This window comes from Hemiscyllium ocellatum, chromosome 34 (assembly GCF_020745735.1).
Source record: "Hemiscyllium ocellatum isolate sHemOce1 chromosome 34, sHemOce1.pat.X.cur, whole genome shotgun sequence".
NCBI classification, from domain to species: domain Eukaryota; kingdom Metazoa; phylum Chordata; class Chondrichthyes; order Orectolobiformes; family Hemiscylliidae; genus Hemiscyllium; species Hemiscyllium ocellatum.
Window position 1 is genome coordinate 8,506,907 of NC_083434.1, and position 23,646 is coordinate 8,530,552.

The following is a 23,646-nucleotide window of genomic DNA, read 5'->3' on the forward strand; positions in this document are numbered from 1 at the left end:
GATTGTGCCATTAAGTATAGTATATTACTGATCAGCAAATACCACAAGACCCTAAGCTGAATTCCTGGTTTGTACATAGCAGGCTGATTTCAGAGAAATAATAGAGAAAGCAAAACAATGGGTGTGCTGGTAATGGCAGCTTGTCCAACCCATTTCTGCTCCAGAATTTGTTTCACAGCTGGTCAAAGAACAACTGAAGTTAAAGGTGCAGCCTTACTTCAAGTACTTTCTGTTTTATTATGTATTTATTTAGCATCAATAGAAGACTCATCAAAAATTAAAACGCTATTAAACATGAATGACAATTAAATGAGTTGAAATTTTCATACTCGAAGAACAAATAATGTGAGGTTGGTACGTTTCACTGGCCTGGGGTGTTTAATTTGATTTTCACTTATTTGTGGTCAATGTCAAATTAAGTTTAATTTTGCATGTAGTTTGTGGATTGTCCCAACAGAAAATTCAGGCCAGGTGATCTTGTTGCTAACTGTAAATTGCCGGGGTCTTTTGGTGAAGTTGCCAACATTCTACTGTGCTTTGACTGTCAATGCAGCAAAAATAATGTTCGATGAAAATTTCTGCCTGAATCTCTTTATTTGCTGTTCCGGGATGTCATCCTCTCTGGCAAGGCCACCATTTATTACCCATCCTTAATTTCCTTGAAGAAGGTGAATCCCCTTGAATCACTGAAGCCCAGGTGATGTGGCTGCACCCACCCTGCTGTGAGGGAGGAAAGTTTTGGATTTTGATTCAGCGACCTTGAAGGAGGGGTAACTCTTCCATGTCAGGATTGTGAGGGGTTTGGAAACAAACTTGGAGGTTGTACTGTTCCCATGTGCTTCTCACAGGCGGCTTGACCCTTGTCAATCCACGAGATAGTACCTGATATGGCATACATTATCCTTCCTGATATAGTGGTGGTGCAGATCACGCAGCTGCTTTATTTTGCACAAAATCATGAAATCCTGACAGTGTGGAAGCAGACCAGTGGGTCCACACAATGTGTCTGAAGGACATCCCACCCAGACCCAAACCACTAACCCATCCTTGTTACCCTGCATTTCCCATGACCAAGCCTCACTACCATGGACACTATGGGAATCTAGCATGGTCAATTCACCTAACCTGCACATTGAATTGAATTCAATTTATTGTCACGTGTACCAAGGCACAGTGAAAAGCTTTGTCTTGTGAGCAATTCAGGCAGATCACAGAGTTAAGTAGCATAGATAAGTAAATAATAGGTAAGCAGCAGCAAAAACAAAAACACCGGTACAGGCCAATGTTAAGCGTTTGAGTCTCCGTTCAGTATCCTAACAGCAGATAGCAACTGTTTAAAACCGGCTGGTGTGTGTGTGTGTTCGTGTGTTCGTGTTCAGGCTTCTTTACCTTCTCCCCAGTGGTAGAGGTTGTAGAAAAACATTGCCAGGGTGGGATGGATCTTTAAGAATGCTGGTGGCCTTTCCTTGACAGCAGGCCTGGTAGATGGATTCTGTAGATGGGAGGTTGGCCTTTGCGATTGTCCGGGCCGAGTTCACCACTCTCTGTAACTGTCTCCGATCTTGCCATCCCAGGTAGTGATACATCCAGACAGAATGCTTTCGATGGTGCACCTATAAAAGTTGGCAAGGGTATTCGCCATCACAGCAAATTTCCTCAGCTGCCTGAGGAAGAAGAGACGTTGTTGGGCCTTTGTAACCAGTGCGTCCACATGAAGAGTCCAAGAAAGCTTGTTGTGGATAACCACGCCCAGGGGTTGACACTCTCCACTTGTTCCACCTCTGTGCTGTTAATGTGTAGGGGCCATGAGTAACATCCCGCCGAAAGTCAATAATGAGTTCCTTGGTTTTGCCGGCATCGAGAGCTAGATTGTTCTCAGCACACCATTTTCCCAGATCTTCCACCTCCTATCTGTAGTCTGTTTTGTCACCATCTGAGGTCCGACTGAATATGGTGATGTCATCAGCGAACTTGTAAATGGCATTAGTCTGGTATTTGGCGATGCAGTCATGGGTATACAGTAAGTACCGTAGGGAACTCAGTACGCACCCCTGAGGGGCTCCAGTGTTGAGTGTTAGTGACGATGAAATATTGTCCCCAGTCTTCACTGATTGTAGCCTGTAGGTCAGGAAATTGAGGATCCAGTTGCAGAGAGTGGAGCTTTTAGTCTGAGATCACTAAGTTTAGTAATCAGTCTCAAGGGGATAATAGTGTTGAAGGCTGAACTGTAGTCAATGAGTAGGATTCTTACGAAGCTGTTCTTCGTAAGATGTTCGAGGGAGGAGTGAAGGGCAAGTGATATGGCATCTGACGTGGATCTGTTGGTCCGATAGGCAAATTGGAGAAGGTCAAGAATAGTGGTGAAGCTGGAGTTGATTAATGCCATGACCAGCCTTTCAAAGCATTTTATGAGCACCGAAGTTAGGGCCACTGGGCAGTAGTCATCTTTGGACTATGCGAGGAAACTGGAGTGCCTGGAGAAAATTCACACAGATACAGAGAGAACGTGTAAACTCCACACAGTCACCTGAGGCTGGAACTGAATGGAATCACCATGTGACCCAGGAAATCCTCAATGGATTTGTAATCCATCCACCACTTTGCCATGACTACTTAACCCATGGTGTTCAGTTTTTGTTGTTGGTGCCACACACCTTCATACACATGAAGAATATTCTATTCTCTTCCTGACTTCTGACTTGCAGATGATAGACAGATTTTGGGAAGTCGGGAGATTAGTTATTTGCTGAAGGAATTCCAGTCTCCAAACAAGCCTTGCAACTGCAGTATTTATATGGCTAGTCCAGTTGAGTTTCAGGTCAATGTTAACCCTTCAGGTACTGGTAGTGGGATTTCAGTGATGGTAAAGCCATTGAATAACAAGAGAAGATTGTTAGGTTTTATTTTGTTGGATATGATCATTGACTAACACCTTTGTAATGTGAATATGTAGGCTCCGGGCTCTGCTGGTGGTAGTTTTCGTGAGAGTTGTACAGTTATACAGCATGGAAACAGGCCCTTCAGTCCAACTCCTCCAAGTGGACCAGACATCCCAATCTGACCTAGTCCCATTTGCCAGCATTTAGCCTGTAATTCCTTCATATTCATATACCCATCCAGATACATTTTAAATGTTGTAATTATACTCTCCTTCACTACTACCTCTTCTTAAACACAGCACTCTGTGTGTGAGAAAGTTGCCCCCCAGGTCCCTTTTTAATTTTTTTCCCCTCTCACCTTAAACCTATGACCTTTAGTTTTGGACTCCTCTATGCAAGGGAGAAAAGATCTTGTCTATTCACCCTATCCATGCCCCTCATGATTTTCTAAACCTCAGTAAAGTCTTGGGTTTTCGGTGTTCTAGGAGAAAAGAGCTTCAGCCTCTATATAGCCTCTCCCAGTGACTCAAACCTTCCAGTCCCAGCAACATCATGGTAAATCTTTTGTACACTCCTTCAAGTTTAACAACATCATTCCAATGGAAAGGTGACCAGAATTGTATGTAGTATCCCAGTAATGACCTCCCCAGTGAATCCCAACTCTTGTGCTCAGTGTTCTGATCAATGAAGGCAAGTATGCCAAATTCTTCCTTCACTACCCTCTCAACCTGCAACTCTACTTTCAAGGAACTACGCACCTACACCCCATGGACTCTGTTTGGCAACACTCTCCAGGACCATATCATTAAATGTACAAGTCTTGCCCTAATTTGCCTTTACCAACACCTCCTGTTTAGCTAAAGTAAACTCCACCTGCCATTCCTCAGCCCATTGGCACATCTAATCAAGGTCCTGTTGTACTCTGTGATAATCTTCTTCAATGTCCACTCCACTATGAATTTTGGTGTCATCTGCAAACTTAATAACCACATGCCTCATATATTCATATCCAAGTGTTTTATATAAATGATGAAAAGCAGTGAACCCAGCACTGATTCTTGTGGCACACCACTGGTCACAAGCCTCTATTCTGAAAAACAGCCCTCTGTCACCACCATCTTATCTCGTGCCTTCAAGCTAATTTCGTATCCACTTGGCTAGCTACTGCTGGATCCCGTGTGATCTAACCTTACTAACCAGTCTACCATGCAGTACTTTGTCGAACGCTTTACTAAAGTGCATATAAACAACATCCACCACTCTCCTCTTCAGTCTTCTTTGCCACCTCTTCAGAAAACTCAATCAAGTTAGTGAGACACATCTTTCCATTCACAAAACCTTGCTGACTATCGTTAATCAGTCCTCGCCTTTCCAAAGGTATGCAAATCTTGTCTCTTAATCCTTTTCATCAACTTATCCACCACCGATGGAAGACTCACTGGTCTATAGTTCCCTGACTTTTCCTTACCATTTTTCTTAAATAATGACACCACATTAACCAACCTGCAGTCTTCTGGCACCTGACCTGTGGCTATCGATGACACAAATGTCTCAGTAAGGGGCCTAGCAATCTTTTTCCTAACTTCGCACAAAGTCCTGGGAAACATCTGTTCTGGTCCAAAGGATTTATCCGCCTTTCTGCATTTTAAGACATCCAGCACCTCCTTTTGCCTCGTATGGACGCTTCAAAATATCACATTATTTTCCTCCACCTTCTCTAGTTTTCATATTCTTCTCTACAGTAAATGCTGACACGAAATACTTCTGTGGTATCTCCCCATCCCCTGTCGTTCCACATATAGGTTGGCCTTGCTGTTCTTTTGATATTTTCTCCCTAGTTACCCTTTTGTCATTAATGTATTTGTAGAATACCTTTCGATTCTTTTTAACCTTATTTGCCAAATCTATCTCGTGTCCCCTTTTTGCCATCCTGATTTTCTCTTAAGTACACAGCCTTTATACTTGTCTGTGAATTCACTCGATCCCCGCTGTCTTTATTTGTCTAAGCTTCCTTCTTTTTCTTAACCAAAACCTCAAAACCTCAATTTCTCGAGTCACCCAGTGGTTCCCAATACCTACCAGCCTTGCCCTTCACACTAGTAGGAACATACTGTCTCTGCATTCTCGTCCCGCACCTCCCCCCTCAAACCCCACCCTTCCAACCGGAACAAGGACAGAACCCGCCGGTCCTCCCCTTCCACCCCACCAACCTCCATATACATCGCATTAACCACGGACATTTCCACCACCTCCAAACAGACCCCACCACCAGGGATATATTCCCCTCTCCATCCCTATACACTTTCCACAAAGACTGTTCCCTCCGCGATTACCTGGTTAAGTCCACTACCCCCAGCAGCCCACTGTCCCCTTCCAGCAACTTTCCCTGACACCGTAGGAATTGCAAAACCTCCGCGCCCACACCTCCCCCCTCACCTCTGTCCAAGGCCCAAAGGAGCCTTCCATATTCATCAGCGTTTCACCAATGTCATTTACTGTATTGTTGCTCCCGATGCGGTCTCCTTTACATTGGGGAGACTGGACACCTTCTAGCAGAGCGCTTTAGGGAACATCTCTGGGACACCAGCACCAACCAACCACACCGCCCCATAGCCCAACATTTCAACTCCCCCTCCCACTCTGCCGAGGACTTGCAGGTCCTAGACCACCTCCATTGCCGCTCCCTCACCACCCAACGCCTGGAGGAAGAACGCCTCATCTTCCGCCTCGGAACACTTCAACCCCAGGGCATCAATGTGGACTCCACCAGTTTCCTCATTTCCCCTACCCCCACCTTACCATAGTTCTAACCTTCCAGCTCAGCGCCATCCTCATGAACTGTCCTGCCTGTCAATCTTCCATCCCACCTATCCCGCTCCACCCTCCTCTCCAACCTATCCCCTTCATCCCCACCTCCATTCACCGAATGCACACTCAGCTGCCTTCTCCCCAGCCCCACCCCCCTCCCACATCTCTCTCCACCCCAGAATCTCCCAGCTTCCTTCCCGATGAAGGACTTTTGCCTGAAACATCGATCTCCTCCCCCCACCCCCCCCCCCCACCCCACTCTGCTGCGTGACCTGCTGTGCTTTTCCAGCGCCACTCTAATCTAGACTCTAATCTCCAGCATCTGCAGTACCCAGTTCTGCCTAGTCCTCTCCATCCAAGCCTGGAACACTGACAGTCCCAGTCTGTTAAATCACCTATTACAACCCTATTTTTCTTTCAATTACCTGAAATCTCCTTGCATATTTATGTTGCAGCGTCCTGCTGACTATTGGGGGCTATAGTACAACTCCAACAAAATGATCGTCCCTTTATTATTTTTTAAGTTCCACCCATATAACTTCATCGGATGATCTCCGAATAGAGCAGACTGGACCATCAGAAATTGAATGATGCTATAACTGACTATTGGAGATTTTGTTTCCTACAGCTTTCTTCCTGTGTCTCTGGAGACAGCTACATGTATTGGTGGAGTTTCACGAGTGATTGCAGTTCTGTCACCTCATTTGAACAATGACGCTGCTTATTTGTGAATCCAGACGGTTGTGTGTCTGGAGGCTATTATGCTACTGCAGCTCTTGTAATTTGCTTCTTGCAGTGTGTCTTCCGGTTGGAGCTACTGATCAGGAATGGTGGTCCGTCTGACTTCTATTTTTGTCACTCGTGGTCTCTCTTCAGACCACAAAGACCCTGCCTTTTACTTTATTAGTAGTGTAGATGTATTTTTTATCTTTGCAGCTTCAGTATTTCAAGCACAGATGTGAGAATCACCTTTGGAACATATCTGTCTGTGTTCTTTGGTGATTTATCAGGTGTTTGCTTGTTTAACACATGCACAAATCCATCAGCATGTATAAGTTCCCAAATCAAACAGTGCCTGCGACTGAGCCAGAGAGATGTTCACCATTTTCCCCCCCCCCCCCCCTCAAATACTGGCTGGATGGCAGCTTGTTTGTGCGCCCCCACTTCTGGGCGAATTCTGCCAAAGCCAGCATCACGTGTGTCACCGGAAAGGAATCCAAGGTCACTGTCGGTTTAAACCCAGCTCCTTTGCTTGGCTTTGTGAGGCCTATTGAACATTTGACAGATTGCAGTCTGTCTTAGTACAGATGAATTAAAGAAATGGATTTCATCACAGTGACTGTACAACATGTACTGTTAAACAAATGATTTGTTTCCTGAGGGATATGAGGATTCGCCTCTCTGCAGCCCATCTTCATTAATTAATGCAACCCTGTCCCTTTTAACTAAACACCTAGATGTCTTGCCTCCTTGTCTGAAGTTATTGGTTGCCGTTTTGTGTCTCCTGGAACACATCATGCACACGCTGCCTTTCCTTCTTTCCATTATTCCCCATTCCACCCTGGAAATGGGCCAAAAGAAGCCCTGTTGAGGGCCAAGGAAGCCAGAAAAAATGGTCAAACACTTTTCTAACTGAACAGGTCACAGTTAATTGATTCTACTTTCCTGGCAAAATGCAAAGAAATATAAAAATATTCAGTGGAAAAGATATGCTTAAGAGACTGATAGAAGAAAATAAGGTTGACATAAAGGTATGTCCCTTGGATAATGCAGGTACTGAATGTGAGAAGTGAACAGTTAATGTTTCTGCTATATTTGGCTGTTTGACAGGTTATAAGAGTCGGCGAGCTAAGCCTAGCCTTGCCTTGAGTTTTTTCCATGAGCACAATCTGGAATTAGAAACAAAGCTGTACTCAGTCTGCTGATTGGGAAGATACTTGGAATTTTGCGATGATCTCAGTATCAATTTGCAAAATGTTCAGAAGCAAAGAGAGGCCAAGGAAATTGTGAAACCATTTTTAAATCTTAACACCTTCAGTTTCAGTTTGTTTCACCATCACTCTTGCATGTTAGGAACAATGTTCTTATGAGTGTATTGAAATCAGGGTAATGGTTTGGAGATGCCAGTGTTGGACTGGGTTGGACAAAGTTAAAAAATTACACAACACCAGGTTATAGTCCAACAGGTTTATTTGGAAGCACTAGCTTTCGGAGCGCCGCTCCTTCATCAGGTGGTTGTGGAGTGTAAATCAAGGTAGTGTTTCATTATTTTGCCTTTGCCACACAGTCATATCAAAATAAGTATAATACAGAGCAGGTACGGATTATATGTTCATCTCAACCCAAAATTACAGATATATACAGAACCTGAAAATCTTGTCACAAATTTGAGCCAGCCCTGGGTATGAGCAGTTAGGAGATATTTACCTTTGATAGCCAGTTCCCAACTAGATTTGTGTCTGGGGATTCAGCAATAAAAGGTTGATCACTGGGTGGGAAAGATCAGAATTTGGGTAATTGTCAAACTTCCTTGATCTTTTGCAGCTGCAAAATTTAATTGCACTCCAAGTGTGAAGATGAAGAATACTCCATGCTGCTCTCCACCTTATGCTTCCAAAGCTTGAATCATTTTCTTGTTTTACAGGTTATGAATTATATTGTCATCTTTCAATTCATGCACCTCTATCTTTTGTACCATTGACTAAAAGAAGCAGGGAAATTCCGGTGCATTAGAAAATAGGAAGGGCTCATGATGGAAAAGTAAAGATTGCATTTTTCAGGTGGTGATCGATATTGCTATAATTTTTGACGGATTGTTTATCTTCAGATTTCCTGAACTCATAGTTCCTCTTAGTAATTTGGTTACATTCTGGCTTTGTTTTCTTATCCTATTGCCTTTTATTGAAGGGTTGAAAATGGGACTTGCTCTTGTTTTGTTTAATCGACAGAATGTGTGCAAGAACTATCGAGAATAGATTTTTAATCAGTTCTGGAAGAAGAGATTGAGCTGTATACAGAACTCTGAATACGTTTGCATTTTGTTTTTTTTCAATAGATTTCTGGTTCAGTTGATTGTTGTTTCCAAGTCTGTCTGTTTAATTACTCTGCTGAAGCCTTTGATTATACTTTATAACTGGTCAGAGGACTATCCTGCAGGTCTGTGGTTAGCTTGTGACCAGTGGTTATTAAACTTCCATGCATAAAGTACTGCAATTGATTCTGTCTTTGATTTATTTAAATTGAGTTAAATGGATGGGGTAAGCACCTTAAATAGTGTACATACATTTTTTTGGGAAAAGAGAATTATGTGGAAACAAGTCTTAAATTATCTAACTGCAGTATGTATTACTGCAGTTCAGTGTTACAAGATGATGGGCTTTCAGCTCATATTCATAGAGAAGTCAGAAACAATCCGGAAGTTTCCTTATTGCCAATAATTATTTCTTAAATGATTAAGGGCTTTTGCACAACAGACATACCTTGCACTCTGACACTTTGAGTTAAAGTAAACTTCTCAATATTAATCCTGAGTTTGACATATATCATCTTCGCCCGTGCTTATTTAGATGTTGCAACTTCAAAGTAAACTTCATTTCTGTTCTGTCAAATTGAATTTTCCGGTCTGTCTGGTTTTGATATTTGAATTGATGTTTTGGCTTTGTCACCTGTAAAGTATTCAATTGTTGCATCTTATTTTGGCTTGAATCAGGAAAGCTCCTTGACTTGAGCTGCGTCATGATTTTGAAGTAAACATTGTATAAAGTTGCAGATTTGCTTCTGTTTTGCCAATTTCTTTCCTGGCTTGAGAGACCTAGAGCATGAAATGCTTGAGACCATTTCCACTGAAGCAGAGAAGATATTTTTTACTTGGTAGCTTTGATAAAGCAAATAAAGAATGATTATTTCCTCTGGTCAAGTAGGTAGTGACAATGAGGACAAAGTGAGGACTGCAGATGCTGGAGATCAGAGCTGAAAATGTGTTGCTGGAAAAGTGCAGCAGGTCAGGCAGCATCCAAGGAGCAGGAGAATCAACGTTTCGGACATAAGCCCTTCTTCAGGAATGAGGAGGGTGTGCCAAGCAGACTAAGATAAAAGGTAGGGGGGAGGGGCGTTGGGAATACGATAGGTGAAAAGAGGTTAAGGTGAGGGTTAAGGGAGGTCCTTGGCTGCCTCCATCGTCAGACCATAGCAACACGACGCCTGGAGTAAGAGCGCGTCATCTTCTGCCTAGGAACCCTCCAACCACACGGGATGAATGCAGATTTCTCCAGCTTCCTCTTTCCCCCTCCCCCCAGCTTTTCTCAGTCCCAACCCTCAGACTCAGCACCGCTTTCTTGACCTGCAATCTTCTTCCTGACCTCTCCGCCCCCACCCCCTCTCCGGCCTATCACCCTCACCTTAACCTCCTTCCACCTATCGTATTCCCAACGCCCCTTAACAATTTCTCCTTCAAATCCTCCCACTTCTTCCAGACCAAAGGGGTAGCCATGGGCACACGTATGGGCCCCAGCTATGCCTGTCTCTTTGTTGGCTACGTAGAACAGTTGATCTTCCGTAATTACACCGGCACCACTCCCCACCTCTTCTTCCGCTACATTGATGACTGCATTGGCGCCACCTCGTGCTCCCGCGAGGAGGTTGAGCAATTCATCAACTTCACCAACACATTCCACCCTGACCTTAAATTTACCTGGACCATCTCTGACATCTCCCTCCCCTTCCTGGGCCTCTCCATCTCCATTAATGACGACCGACTTGACACTGACATTTTTTACAAACCCACTGACTCCCACAGCTACCTGCATTACACCTCTTCCCACCCTACCTCTTGCAAATATGCCATCCCGTAATTCCCAATTCCTCCGCCTCTGCCGTATCTGCTCCCAGGAGGACCAGTTCCACCACAGAACACACCAGATGGCCTCCTTCTTTAGACACCGCAATTTCCCTTTCCACATGGTTAAAGATGCCCTCCAACGCATCCCGCACCTCCGCCCTCAGACCCCACCCCTCCAACTGTAACAAGGACAGAACGCCCCGGTGCTCACCTTCCACCCTACAAACCTTCGCATAAACCAAATCATCCACCGACATTTCCGCCACCTCCGAAAAGACTCCACCACCAGGGATATATTTCCCTCCCCACTCCTTTCTGCCTTCCGCAAAGACCGTTCCTTCCATGACTACCTGGTCAGATCCACGTCCCCCTACAACCCACCCTCACATCCTGGCACCTTCCCCTGCCACCGCAGGAACTGCAAAACCTGCGCCCACACCTCCTCCCTTACATCTATCCAAGGCCCTAAAGGAGCCTTCCACGTCCAAAGTTTTAGCTGCACATCCACCAATATCATTTATTGTATCCGTTGCTCCTGATGCGGTCTCCTCTACATTGGGGAGACTGGGCGCCTCCTAACAGAGCGCTTTAGGAAACATCTCTGGGACACCCGCACCAATCAACCACACCGCCCCGTGGCCCAACATTTCAACTCCCCCCTCCCACTCTGCCGAGGACATGGAGGTCCTGGGCCTCCTTCACTGCCGCTCCCTCACCACCAGACACCTGGAGGAAGAACGCCTCATCTTCCGCCTCGGAATACTTCAACCCCAGGGCATCAATGTGGGCTTCAACAGTTTCCTCGTTTCCCCTTCCCCCCCCACCTCACCCTAGTTCTAAACTTCCAGCTCAGCACTGTCCCCATGACTTGTCCGGACTTGTCCTACCTGCCTATCTCCTTTTCCACCTATCCACTCCACCCTCTCCTCCCTGACCTATCACCTTCATCCCCTCCCCCACTTACCCATTGTACTCTGTGCTACTTTCTCCCCACCCCCACCCTCCTCTAGCTTATCTCTCCACGTTTCAGGCTCTCTGCCTTTATTCCAGATGAAGGGCTTTTGCCCGAAATGTCGATTTTACTGCTCCTTGGATGCTGCCTGAACTGCTGTGCTCTTCCAGCACCACTGATCCAGAATCTGGTTTCCAGCATCTGCAGTCATTGGTTTTTACCTCTGTGTAAAGCACTGATGCTGCAGCTGTAGGGAACACATACTATTTTTAATTGATTTGTATTCCATGTTGTACATCTCTATGACTCTATTCAAATCCAATAAAGTAATAATTTTAAACTATAACAGGAAAAGCAGTTTATTTTAAAATGTGCATGTTCTGATTTTTTTTCTTTTTTTAACTCCATAGGTGCTGACATCATGCCGGGTTTTTCTGTTAGCAGCCCGAATCCCGACCAAGGTACGACTTTATTTGATTATCTTTCATAATCCTGATTTCAACTTGGGGAATGAACAGAAGAATATGGAGGGACTATGAAATTTACACTTGGTGGCTGTTGCTAGAAATTAAAATTCTTCAAGTGTATCTTGCTTTCATGTACATTTGAAGATGGTTTTAGCCATGCGTGCAGAAGGAAAGCAAGTGGACAGTTTGAATTCTCAAAGTCTCCTCAAACCTCTGGGACCTGCTGCTGCTGTGATTTTATTGTAAGTGATAGGGGTGCAATTGCAAAACTTCCAAGATTCATTTTAGTGTGCACATGTCAGGTGCTGATGGTATGACAATGGACTGACAGTAACTCCACGAGAGGGCAACTCTGCATGGCATTGGACCATAGCCAGCTGAAAGTTTGGAATGTCGATTTTCATATATTTATTGCCTTGCTTTTGAGTACAGGAAGCAAATATGTTCTCTGACCCCGACAAAGAAACTTAATGTATCTGTTTCTTTCCAGTTGTGTGGATCTAGCAGTTACGATAGCCGATCCTATCATACTTACTTATTTAGTGGTCTATCTCGGTACTTCTATGGAATTGCGATGCTTCCTACAGATTTCATGCTTGAAGCCTGGGCTATGGTCCAACACAACACCAAAGTGGCCAACTGCATTTCTTTCCAACACAACTCTAAATCAAATAGCTAATCAAAAAAGGTAAAAATAATCTCAAATTGAAAGAAAAAAAGATGGTGTGGAAACAATTAGTGGTAAATGTAGGATTAAAAGCACCCAAGAGGATCAAGCCAAAAAAAAAGAGAAAATAACCTTAGCATAAACCAGCAAGCAATATAAAAATAGGTAGTAAGAGCTTATTAAAAAGTGAGAGAGCAAAGTAGAACATAAACCCGACCCCCCCACTTAGAGATGAAGCTAGAGAACTATTAACAGGAAACCAGGAAATGGCGGAGGCATTGTATTAATATTTTCCATAAAGCATCAAAGTTGAGGATATAAATATCATTCCAAAAATACTAAATCAAGGACCAAACGATAGAAAGGATGCAAATATAATAACTATCACTGGAGGAAGAAGAAAGCAGCAAAGTAATGGGTCTAAAGATCGATTAACTCCTTTAGACCACCATTTTCTCCTCTAATTTTCTTTCTGGCTGGTTAGGCCCGAGGTCCACGCATTGTAGTGAATTCTGGAATTGGAAGTTAGTGCGATGATGGCGTGGAATGTTGGAGTGACTGCATGTGTGTGCAGCCACACACTCAGTTTAAGAGGGAATGTTGTCCTGGATGGGTTGCATTTTAAGACATTGAAGGAAGTAGATACAGAGATAGTGGTTACCTTGGTAATACATGTTCAAGAATCCTTCGGAAAGAAAAATGCCATAGGATTAGAAAACTTGAACATTACCCCTTACACAACAAGGACAATTACAGACTAGTTAGCTTGATATCTGTCAATGGAAAAATGCTAAAGTCTATCTTAAAGGAAGTAATAGCAGGGCATTTTGAAATACAAGAATATAAACAAGCTGTCTCGGCATCAGTTTACAAAAGGGAAAATCATGCCTGACAAATGTATTAGCATAGTAGACTGGTTAGCAAGATTAGATTGCATGGGATCAAGTGAGAGCTCCCCAATTGGATACAAAATTAGCTTGATGGTAGGAGACAGAGTGTAGTGGTGGAGGGTTGTCATTCACACTGAGGGCTATTGACCACTGGTGTGCTACAAGGATCAGGGTATATTGTTGTTTGTCATTTACATCAACAATTTGGATGAAAATATAGGAGGCATAGTTGGTAAGTTTCCAAAAAAACACCAACAATTGGTGGTAGAGTGGACAATGGAAAAGGTTATTTAAGAATATTTGGGGATCTTGAACAACTGGGCCAATGAGCCGAGGCATGACAGACAGAATTTAATTTAGGTAAAGCAAACCAGGGAAGGACTTCTAAAGATAATGCTAGGGCCCTTGGGAGTGTTGTCAAACAGAGACTTGGGGGTTACCGGTACATAATTCCTAAAACGTGGCATCATAAGTAGACAGGGTGGCGAAGAAGCAATTTGATGTGGTTGCTGGCATCAGTCAGAGCATTGAGAACAGGAGTTGGGATGTCACGTTACAGCTTTATGAGACACAAGGACATATTTGGAGTAATGCGTGCAATTCTGGTCGTCCTGCTATAGGAAGGGTGTTATTAAACTGGAAAGGGTGCAAAAAATTTTACAAATATGTTAGCAAGACTGGAGGTTTGAGTCATAAGGAGAGGCAGGTTAGGTTGGGATTTTTGTTTTCCCTGGAGTATAGGAGGCTGAGGGGTGACCTCCTTGAGGTTTATAAAAGTATGAGAGATCAGGATAAGGTGAATAGCCAAGGTCTTTCTCCCAGGGTAGGGCAGTTCAAAACTAGAGGCAATAGCTTTAATGTGAGATGGGAAATATTTAAAAGGGACCTGAGGGACAACCTTTTCACATAGAGGGTGGTGCATATATAGAATGAGTTGCTAGAGGCAAGGACATAGGTGAGTACAGTTACAAGATTTTAAAAGTCAATTTGGACAGGTACTTGGATCTGAAAAGTATAGAGGGATATGGGCCAAATGCAGGCAAATGGGACTAGTTAGCATTGACTAATCTGACCAAAGGATCTTTTTCTGTGTTGTATTACTCTATGACTCTAATTCTTAGAGGAGGTAAAATCAGAATAGATAAAAGGGAACCAAAAGATCTACTACATTGAGAATTGCAAAAGGGGTCAAATTTTAAAATAAAAAGCGCATAATATTAGGGTACATATAACATGAAAATAGAATTGGCTAACTAATGAATTGAGATAAACATGGATATTGAAGGTAGCAACCTGTAACGAGTGGAGTGCCATATGGAATTAGGCCTCGATTAAAGAGTGAATGGACTGTCACCATGTTTGCAAATGACATAAAATAGGTGCGAAGATGAGTGATGAGGAGAACAGAGTGTACAGGGGGATATGGACAGGTTAAATGATTGGGCAAAAACTTGGCAGATGGAAAATAATTTAGGAAAATGAGGTTATGCACTTGGGCAGTAAGAGTAGAGGATCTGAATGTTATTTTAAATGGACAAAAACTACAGAAAGCTGCAGCGCAGAAGGATTTGGGGTCCTTGCGCATATATCACAAAACGCTAGCATCCACGTTCAGTGGGTAATAGGGAAGACAAATGGAATTTTGGCTGTTACTTGAAAAGGATTGGAGTACAAAAATAAGGAGGTTTTGCTAAAACTGTACAAGACACCTACAATACTGTGAACAGTTTTGGCCTGCTTTTCAAATATAAGACATCCTGACATTGAAGGCAGTCCAGAGAGAGTGTGTTTGATTAACCCTGGGTATGGAAGGACTTGAGGAGAGGCTGAGTAAGTTGGGATTGTATACATTCGTTTATTGGTGACTTTATTTTCAGAGCTTGACAGGGTAGATGTGGAGAGGTTATTCCTTTTTGTGGGAAGGTCTAGGATCAGTGGGCATTATCTCATCTTAAGGAGTTGCCTGTTTAAGGTGGAGAAAGATAGATTTCTTCTATCAGAGTGTAGTGAATTTTTAAATTCTTTACCGAGGAAGGTTGTTGACTATATTTAAGGCTGATATAGACCTTGTAATCAGTCAGGGAATGGAGGGTTAAATGAAAAAGGCAGCAAAATGAAGTTAAGGATGATTGGATCAGCCATGGTCTCATTGAGTGACAGAGCCGAAATGGGCTGACTTGCACACTTCTCCCCTGCCTCACAGTATTGTCCATAAAGAAGCTTTCATGTGTAAGTGACCTTTCGACCATTTTTTAAAAAGGAGCATAAATGCTCGTTTCTTGTGAGGAAAAATGTGCACATTGATAATCGTATAGTATTTTTGACACCTTATCCACTTTTCCTATTATTTACCTTTGTGGTTATTTTTAAGATCTTTGTGAAGGGTAAATTGACTTCAGTGCCAACATTAAATTGCAGATAGTTTGTGTAGATATAGTTTTAATTGGGATGTTATCTCTCCTTGAGTAAATTTAATAAATTATTACTTTTTTTGGTTTGTTGAATGGCTGCCTACATTAGTATTGATACTAATGCAAGTTGTTGTACTTTTTTCAACAAATCAAAGTGATCTTATGAGAAAAATCAATCCCTAACCTTTTGCACTGCACCTTGTGCTTCCTGTTTTACTTTTTTCCAAGTGTGAGAAACTGAAACTAATTAAGACACGGGTAAATCCAATAGGGAATACGGAAGAAATGTCTTTATCTAGGAAATTGTTATCTGAAACCTGCTACTATACAGTGGATCCTTCTTCCTTTTATGCACTTTTATATCTGTTTGTCCAGTGCAGCATCTTCTCACAGAGAAATCAAATTTCAGTTTTCCATTTTAAAATTGTAGCAGTGTTTGCTGGTACCCGTGTGCATGATTCAATGGAAACATCAATATGTTGAAAATATGTCGTCACACGTAAATGCTGCACGCGTGTATGTTTGAATCAGGGAGGGGTAATGACAATGGAGGAGAGAGTCTGGGATAAGGGTGGAAGATTAGGGGCACTAGGACCCAGGTGGCTCTTGCCTTCTCTCCATATTCCATTCCACCTTTTTTTTTTATGCCTTTCCTCCCTTCTTCCCGCCTAGCGCTCTCTTTCCCCCTCCCCCAACTCCCCAACCAAACTGAAGAGTACATCAGCGGCTGTAATGCACTTTGAGATTTCCAGTGGTCATGAAAGATGTTTTATAAATGTGATATTTAAAAATATTTTTGAAACTAGGGACAATTGCAATTTTGAGAGAAAGGAATCTAACCACTGCCCATGACCATCACTTAATTCCCCCACACTCGACCTGGGGGTTAGCACCAACTAGAAACTCAACTGAGCTAGCCATATAGATACAAGAGCAGGCCAGAGGCTTGTTGCAGTAATCTTAAAGCAACTCTCCACCTTACTCCTAAAGCCTGACCCCTATCGATAGGGCACATGTCAGGATTGTAAAGGAATGCTCCCTACTTGCCTGGATGAGTGCAGTTCGAACAACATTCCAACTTGACGCTATCCAGGACAAAGCAGCCTCCTTGACTGGCACAATATCAAACACCCATTCTCTCCACCAGTGAACCTTAGTCGCAGCACTGTGTGCCATCAACAATATATGCTGCAGAAATTTACTAACGATCCTTAGACAGTACCTTCCACACATTATTACCGAGAAGGACAAAGGCAGCTTGGGAACATAACCACTTGCAAGTTCTTCTAAGCCACTCACTGTCCTGTTACATGTCACTGTTTCTTCAGAGTTAATGGGTCAAAATCCTGGAATTCCTTTCATATGGGCATTGTGGGTCTATCTACAGCACATAAACAACAGTGTCTCAAGAAGGTAGTCCACCAGCCCAATCTCAAGGGCATCTAAGGACAGGCAACAAATACTGGCCCTGCCACTGGTATGTGAGTCCCATGAGTACATTAAAAAAAACATGTAATTGTGAGTAAGTTCTGAATTACAAAGCAGTTTTGACAAAGCAGATTGGATTGCTGCTCTTTGGCTGGCATCCAGAACAGACCATTCAAATGACAACTGTATCCTTATATAGGAAACAAAAATGGAGTTTTAACTCTAACAACACATTAGTGACCTGGTAGATTTGGGTTTCAAAATGAAAATGTAATTTTCAAGTCATCCGACAAGGATTATTTACTCCCATAGTTGAAAGGAGAATGCACCGAATCAACAAACTTGCACATTTCAAGGATAAAGCTTTAATATCTGCCTGAGAATATGTTTAAAGAACATAACTTTCATTCTTCTTTTAATTTTAAGGTGTGGGTATGGTGCTGCTCTTTCTAGTAATTCTAATTTGTGATATCAAAAGATTTTTCAGCTCTCATACACCCAGTCATACATGCAGTTCATAATCCTGCCTTATCAAAGGCACAGGACTGCAAGAGTAAATCAGCTATTAGCATCAAAATGAACTAATTAAACACATTTTTTTTGTGGTATTTATGCCTGAGCATGATATGAGTAGACAAAAGTTCGGAATGTTGTAGAATTCTCTAGTTGGATTCTTCAGAAATGCTGCAGTTAAAGGAACTACAAATGTATTTCCATGTATATTGAATGTTTAATGATCTCAGAGCATTTCAGTGCACTTCATAGTTCAAATGTAGTAATAATATAAACAACAAAATCTTCTGGCCAGATTTCCCTGCTGATCTAGTGGATTTTGGATCAGGATAAGATCAGTCATAATCGTGTTAAATGGCGGAATGGGCTCAAAGGGCTGAATTGCCTACTCATGCTCCTCATATCTCTGTTCCTTTGAATAAATAGTCTGAGACCTTTATGTTTACTCGAGGGGCAGAAAGGGTCTTAGTTTGATATCTCAAATGAAAGATGACACTACTTTCAGAATAGCACTTCTTCAGTACTGTGTACGATTCATGTGAGTTTAGAATTTCCTCTTCTTAAGTGAGGATAAAGTACTGCTTTTTAACTCAGAAATTCAGTAGACAAGAATTCTATCACAGGTTCAAGACTGATGCTCAGTTGGAAGCATTGTGCTGAGCAGCAAATCCTCATGATGCAGTGACCTTTGGAGTTTGGCAGTTCTCCGTTGAGAATTGTCTGTCTGTGCTAGCCTGGTGTGGTCATTGGATTGACGGCTAGTTGTTAAATTGCATTAATTTTCAAACCCTTTCTTTGATTCATACTTGTCTTATCTGAAAGCTGTTTGATTTATGGATGCTTCTTTGTCAACCTGCAGTACCACAATTAAGCAACGTGTCTTCATATAGGAGAAAGTGAGGACTGCAGATGCTGGAGATCAGAGTCGAGAGTGTGGTGCTGGAAAAGCACAGCCGGTCAGGCAGCATCCGAGGAGCAGGAGAGTTGACATTTCGAGCATGAGCCCTTCAGCAGGATGCCACACTTTTGAATCTGTCTTCATATGTTACCCTTAGCAATGAGAATCGGCAGGGCTGAAACCCTGGTCATTTTCAGCTGCTTCAATTGTCTTCCTTTCAGGGCAAGTCAAAAATTGTAATGTTTGCTGATCTTCATGCAGTCTTGAGTTCCACTCTCAACTCCTGATTGTTAACAAAAATAAGCCTACATACAGGAAAACCTGAACAGTATTTATTGAAAACAAAGAAATGCTGAGCTCAGAGGATCAGGCAGTATCCACAGGAAAGTAGACTAATGTTTCAAGTCTAGATGACTCTTCTTCAGAGCTGACATAAGTATTTAGGCTTGGCCTGTGAAATGACAACTAACCTTTGCACCCCTTGTGTCAGAGAATGACCATCATCATTGTCCTTGCTGAATCACCCACTGTCCATATCCTGGTGCTCACCATTGACCATAAACTTGATGGGAGAGACAAAAGCAACTGCAAATGCTGGAATCCAAGCAGAAGGCTAGAAGAATGCAGCAAGCCAGGCAGCATCAGGAGGTGGAGGAGTCAACGTTTTGGGTGTAACCTACTCCCAGACTTGAAGAAGGGTTACCCCCAAAATGTTGACTCCTCCACCTCCTGATGCTGCCTGGCTTGCCATAAACTTAATAGAGCAGCAATGTTAATGCTGTGGCTCCAAAGCAGTTTGGAAGCTAGCTATTCTGCAGCGGATAGCTCATCTGATGTTTGAAACCACATTTATAAGTCGCAAGTCAGGAGTGTGAAGGAGTACTCTCCATCTTGGTTTCAACTGGTGCATTATGTCTGATTTTGAGTGCCGTACTTTAGGAAGTATGTGAAGGCTTTGGAACACAATGCGGGGGGAAAACATAGAATGATTTTCTGGGGTGAAGGACTTAAGTATGCAGATATTTTGGCGAATCTGGTGATATTCTCCATGGAGAATAGAGTATTGAGAGGTGATCGAGATGCTGAAAAATCATGAGGGGTCAAGACAGAGCAGATAGCGGTAGATACTTTGCCAGAAAGTGACTAAGTACCAGCTTTGTTGAGTTTTGTGATGGGATTTTCTAAGCTCTAATGAGATTTCTTTTTTTAAACAGCTTGATTCATTAGTTACGCACCGTGCCTCTGTGGTGTCCCACTTGCATTATCCTCCAATGATGGGCCCTTCCAGGATTTCTGGCAGCATTGTTGCCAACTGGGAACTGCCCTTCATAGTGCACAGGTGTGCAAATTGCTCTACTGCTAGCCTTGATACATTGTGGGACCAGGACTGTGAGATCCCACACATGGCCCCAGTGGATCTTCGGAAGCAGTTTGTAGCGTTATAAAAAAAAATCAGTACAACTGTCACCTTTAATGGCCCCAGGTATTGAATGGCTGGCCACCTCTTTGAATTACAGGTCCTGCTTCAACAATTGGGTTCATCCTGTGACAGGTTCCCTTCAGTCTGTGGTGACACTGTGACTTGCCTATCTGAAGGATGATAGACTCTGGGCCTCCAGAATTTCCTTTGCATCCTATGGGGAGCTTTAGTTGTGACTTCATATGAGCAGCTGCTGAAGGCTGCTACTACTCCTGGGTTTGCTGGTACATTTCTTCCTCTTCGGTTTCTCTGTATATGTGTTACACTGTGATGGCAGCCATTGTTGTGCCTGGATCTATTGCCCACATTCCAATGAATCTGTGGGGAAATCAGAAATAGAACAGTCCTTAATAACGCAAGCAGTCAGCAATGACCTCTCTTCCCCTTCCCTCTTGCTCACATGTGTGCCGTCTTTCCCTCTCTCTCTCTCTCTCTCTCTCTGTCTCTCTCGCTCCCCGCCCCCACCCCCACCCCCTCCCCCCACTTCGCTCATGCATGTCCTCTCTTGCAAATTTGCAAAAGATTCCTATGTAACAGGATGTGGAGCATTCTGACAATGAGGATGCTCAACATGTTCACCTGTTGATGTAGAGTATTGTATTCCAACATGTCCAACAAGCCATGCCATGCAAAAAAACAATAGGAGTTTGCAAGTGTTATGTGTTTATCAATAGCTTGTTCTACACTCATCCAAGAAAGGCAGTATTATACACAAGTGTGTGTTGCTGAATACTTCTATTTCAAGGTGAGAGAAAATGATCTCCTGGCCCTTGTGCATCCTCAGGGATCTTTGTGAATTGTGACCAGCATGTGGTCTTTTCAGGGTGCCTGTGATTACTTTTCCTTCACAGAAATCATTGTTCTGTAAAGACAAATGCTTGTAACCAGGATTTGTATCCCACAGTTAGACACTGCAGGCATTTCACATGCAGGGTTCTATGATTACAGATATCTTCAACCTAGACTCTGTCAGTGCCTGGTTAATGCAATTAGTTGGCCCTTGAAGGGCCCCACATCGCTCATAAGTGCTCACAAAGAAAAATAACACTTCCTCTGCCTACTGTTGGTGTACAATTTTTTGTTTTCATTGCACTTTTACGATTCACAGGAAGACTAAAGGCAATGTAAGGTTGCGCTTAGCAAAGTGAGGTACAGGCTCGGCCTTAAAGTTGAGGACCCCCACCTCCCAAAAGCTTCATGTTCCTTTCTGACTTGCATTCCTTGCCAACTCCATCAATACTGAGCTTTCACATATTCCCATTCAACTCCTTCATATATGTCTTCATGTTTCAACATAATCCCTGATCCTCAGGCCTAGAGTGTAACTGCACCAACCACTGTTCTGGACTATTGCCACCATTTTGAAGCCAGGGTGATTGTGATCATCAATGACTCTCCTCTCCTGCAATTACCTGTGTCTCCCATTGATACATGTTGAGTTGCCTCCTTTCGCAACTGTCTCCTCTGCTTCCCAGCATGCTGCCTCCTGCCCCCACAATTGGCATCCTCAGCTTTCCCACCATAGTAGTTACTATTGATAATCGTCTTTTGACTTTCATTGAGCAGATTCCCAGCACAGACTGTAGTACACACCCTTGAACCATTTGATGGGCAGCCCTGACTGATGAGGGACACAATCCCTAAATGATACTTGTGCAGCGCCTTGACTGGCTTACTGTGAATCTCCAGGCATGTTGCACTGGACCTGCAAAACTGACAGTGGCCCATTCCCAGACTATCTTGACTCATCAAAGCAGCTGACTGATGGTGCTCTTGACTAATTTTCCTGGTATCCCCGACTGAAAACGATATTCCTTGACTTGACTGAAGGTTACTCCTCTTAGACGTTGAGACGTGGCCATTTGGTTGAAGCAGTTGCAGTGTTATTGGCACATGTGACATGTTTACCATTGATGTAGCATGGTGCTTTATAGCAAACAGTACTTCCTAAATGCTGAATTGAGCAAGTTAATTTTATACTGTAGCTCTGAAAATAATTTGTTTGGCAACATGACCGATACAATTAGGCAGTCATTTAAAATATAGGAGGCTGTGATTGTAAATATTTAAAAACAAGTAATTCCCTATTCAATGATATTTTAACTTTTAAAATAACGCTTTTCCTATGTTGTACCATACTTGGCCTGTGTATGGAGAAGACATTTTGCCCCACTGTGCTTATGTTACTTTTCACCAAATACCTGTGGGTTTAGTCATCTCATTTTCTTAATCCGAGACAATTCATTGACAGCATATTGAGAATGATTGCAACAACTTGTTGAATTGCAATATAGGAATACAAGTAAGGGATTAAATTATAACTCCAACCACACAGAATAATGCTTGAATTTATAAAATGGCCTTGTCACAGTGTGAAGCTACTGTCAACAACATTACTGGAAAATTAATTAATAATAAAAGGCTGCCATAGTGGCACAGTAGTCAGCACTGCTGCCTCATACAGTGCCAGGGACTCTCGTTCAATTCCAACTTTGGGCGAGATTCTGTGTGGAGATTACAAATTCTCCCTGTGTCTGTGTAGGTTTTCGGCAAGTGCTCCAGTTTCCATCCACCGTCCAGTGATTTACAATTGAGGTGGTTTTGCCATGCTAATTTACTCTTTGTGTCCAAGGATATGGAGGCAAGGTGGAGTGGGTCATGGGAAATATGGGATTAGGGGATGTAGAGGGTAGGTTTGGGTGAGATGGTCTTCAGCGGGTCAGTATAGACTCAATGGGCTAAATGGTCTCTTTCTGCAATGCAGGGATTCTATGATGAATTATAATTGTTGCCACCGTTCAGCAGTGCATTTGCCTACAGTATTTTATAATAGAAGTAATGGAAAGTTGTCATTAAAGATTTAATGAGAAAACAAATTTCAACAAATGTATAGTTTAACATAAGTAGGGAAGATGCTGTCCAAGTTTCAAGCTCCTGCAAAAGCTGCATAACCATATATGGGAATTCTGCTGAGAGCCTTGCCACTCATGATGGTGTCACATGATAGATACTTACTAGATATGTCAGAAAAGGTGGGACTTGTCCTTTCCATAAATCTTTTAAGTGTGATAAAACTTAATTATTACTAATAACCGTGCTGACCCTGAAAATGTACAATTCCTAGTGTGAAGTTTAATTTCTTCTTCAGTTTTTAATAATTTAAGGAGCATTTCGTTTTTCTCCTTCTGTCTCCATAGTCATGCTCCCTTTATTACATCTTTCCTTCCCTCTTTCATTTTTTCTTTATGCATAGAATCATATTAAATCACATGTTCTTGATGTCACATTTAAACTTTGTTTAGCACAGTGTATCAGTCTGATTAGTTATGAAGATAATGCAAAGATTGTGTCTTTTTTATTTTTGTGAGTTGTAAAATTGTGGGAGTGAAATGAGAGGGAAATGTTTTGGAATCAGT

The 23,646-nt window shown here is 42.7% G+C and overlaps 1 protein-coding gene across 3 annotated transcripts in view; it reads left to right on the forward strand.

Moving 5' to 3' along the window:
- The window catches only part of LOC132832127 (F-actin-uncapping protein LRRC16A-like), a 458,164-nt gene that overhangs the window by 89,202 nt on the left and 345,316 nt on the right, over positions 1–23,646 (forward strand). For all 3 annotated transcript variants that reach the window (XM_060849857.1, XM_060849859.1, XM_060849860.1), the window contains exon 3: positions 11,887–11,937. In XM_060849857.1, the coding sequence (XP_060705840.1) occupies positions 11,887–11,937 (51 nt within the window). The remainder of the gene's footprint in view (positions 1–11,886; positions 11,938–23,646) is intronic.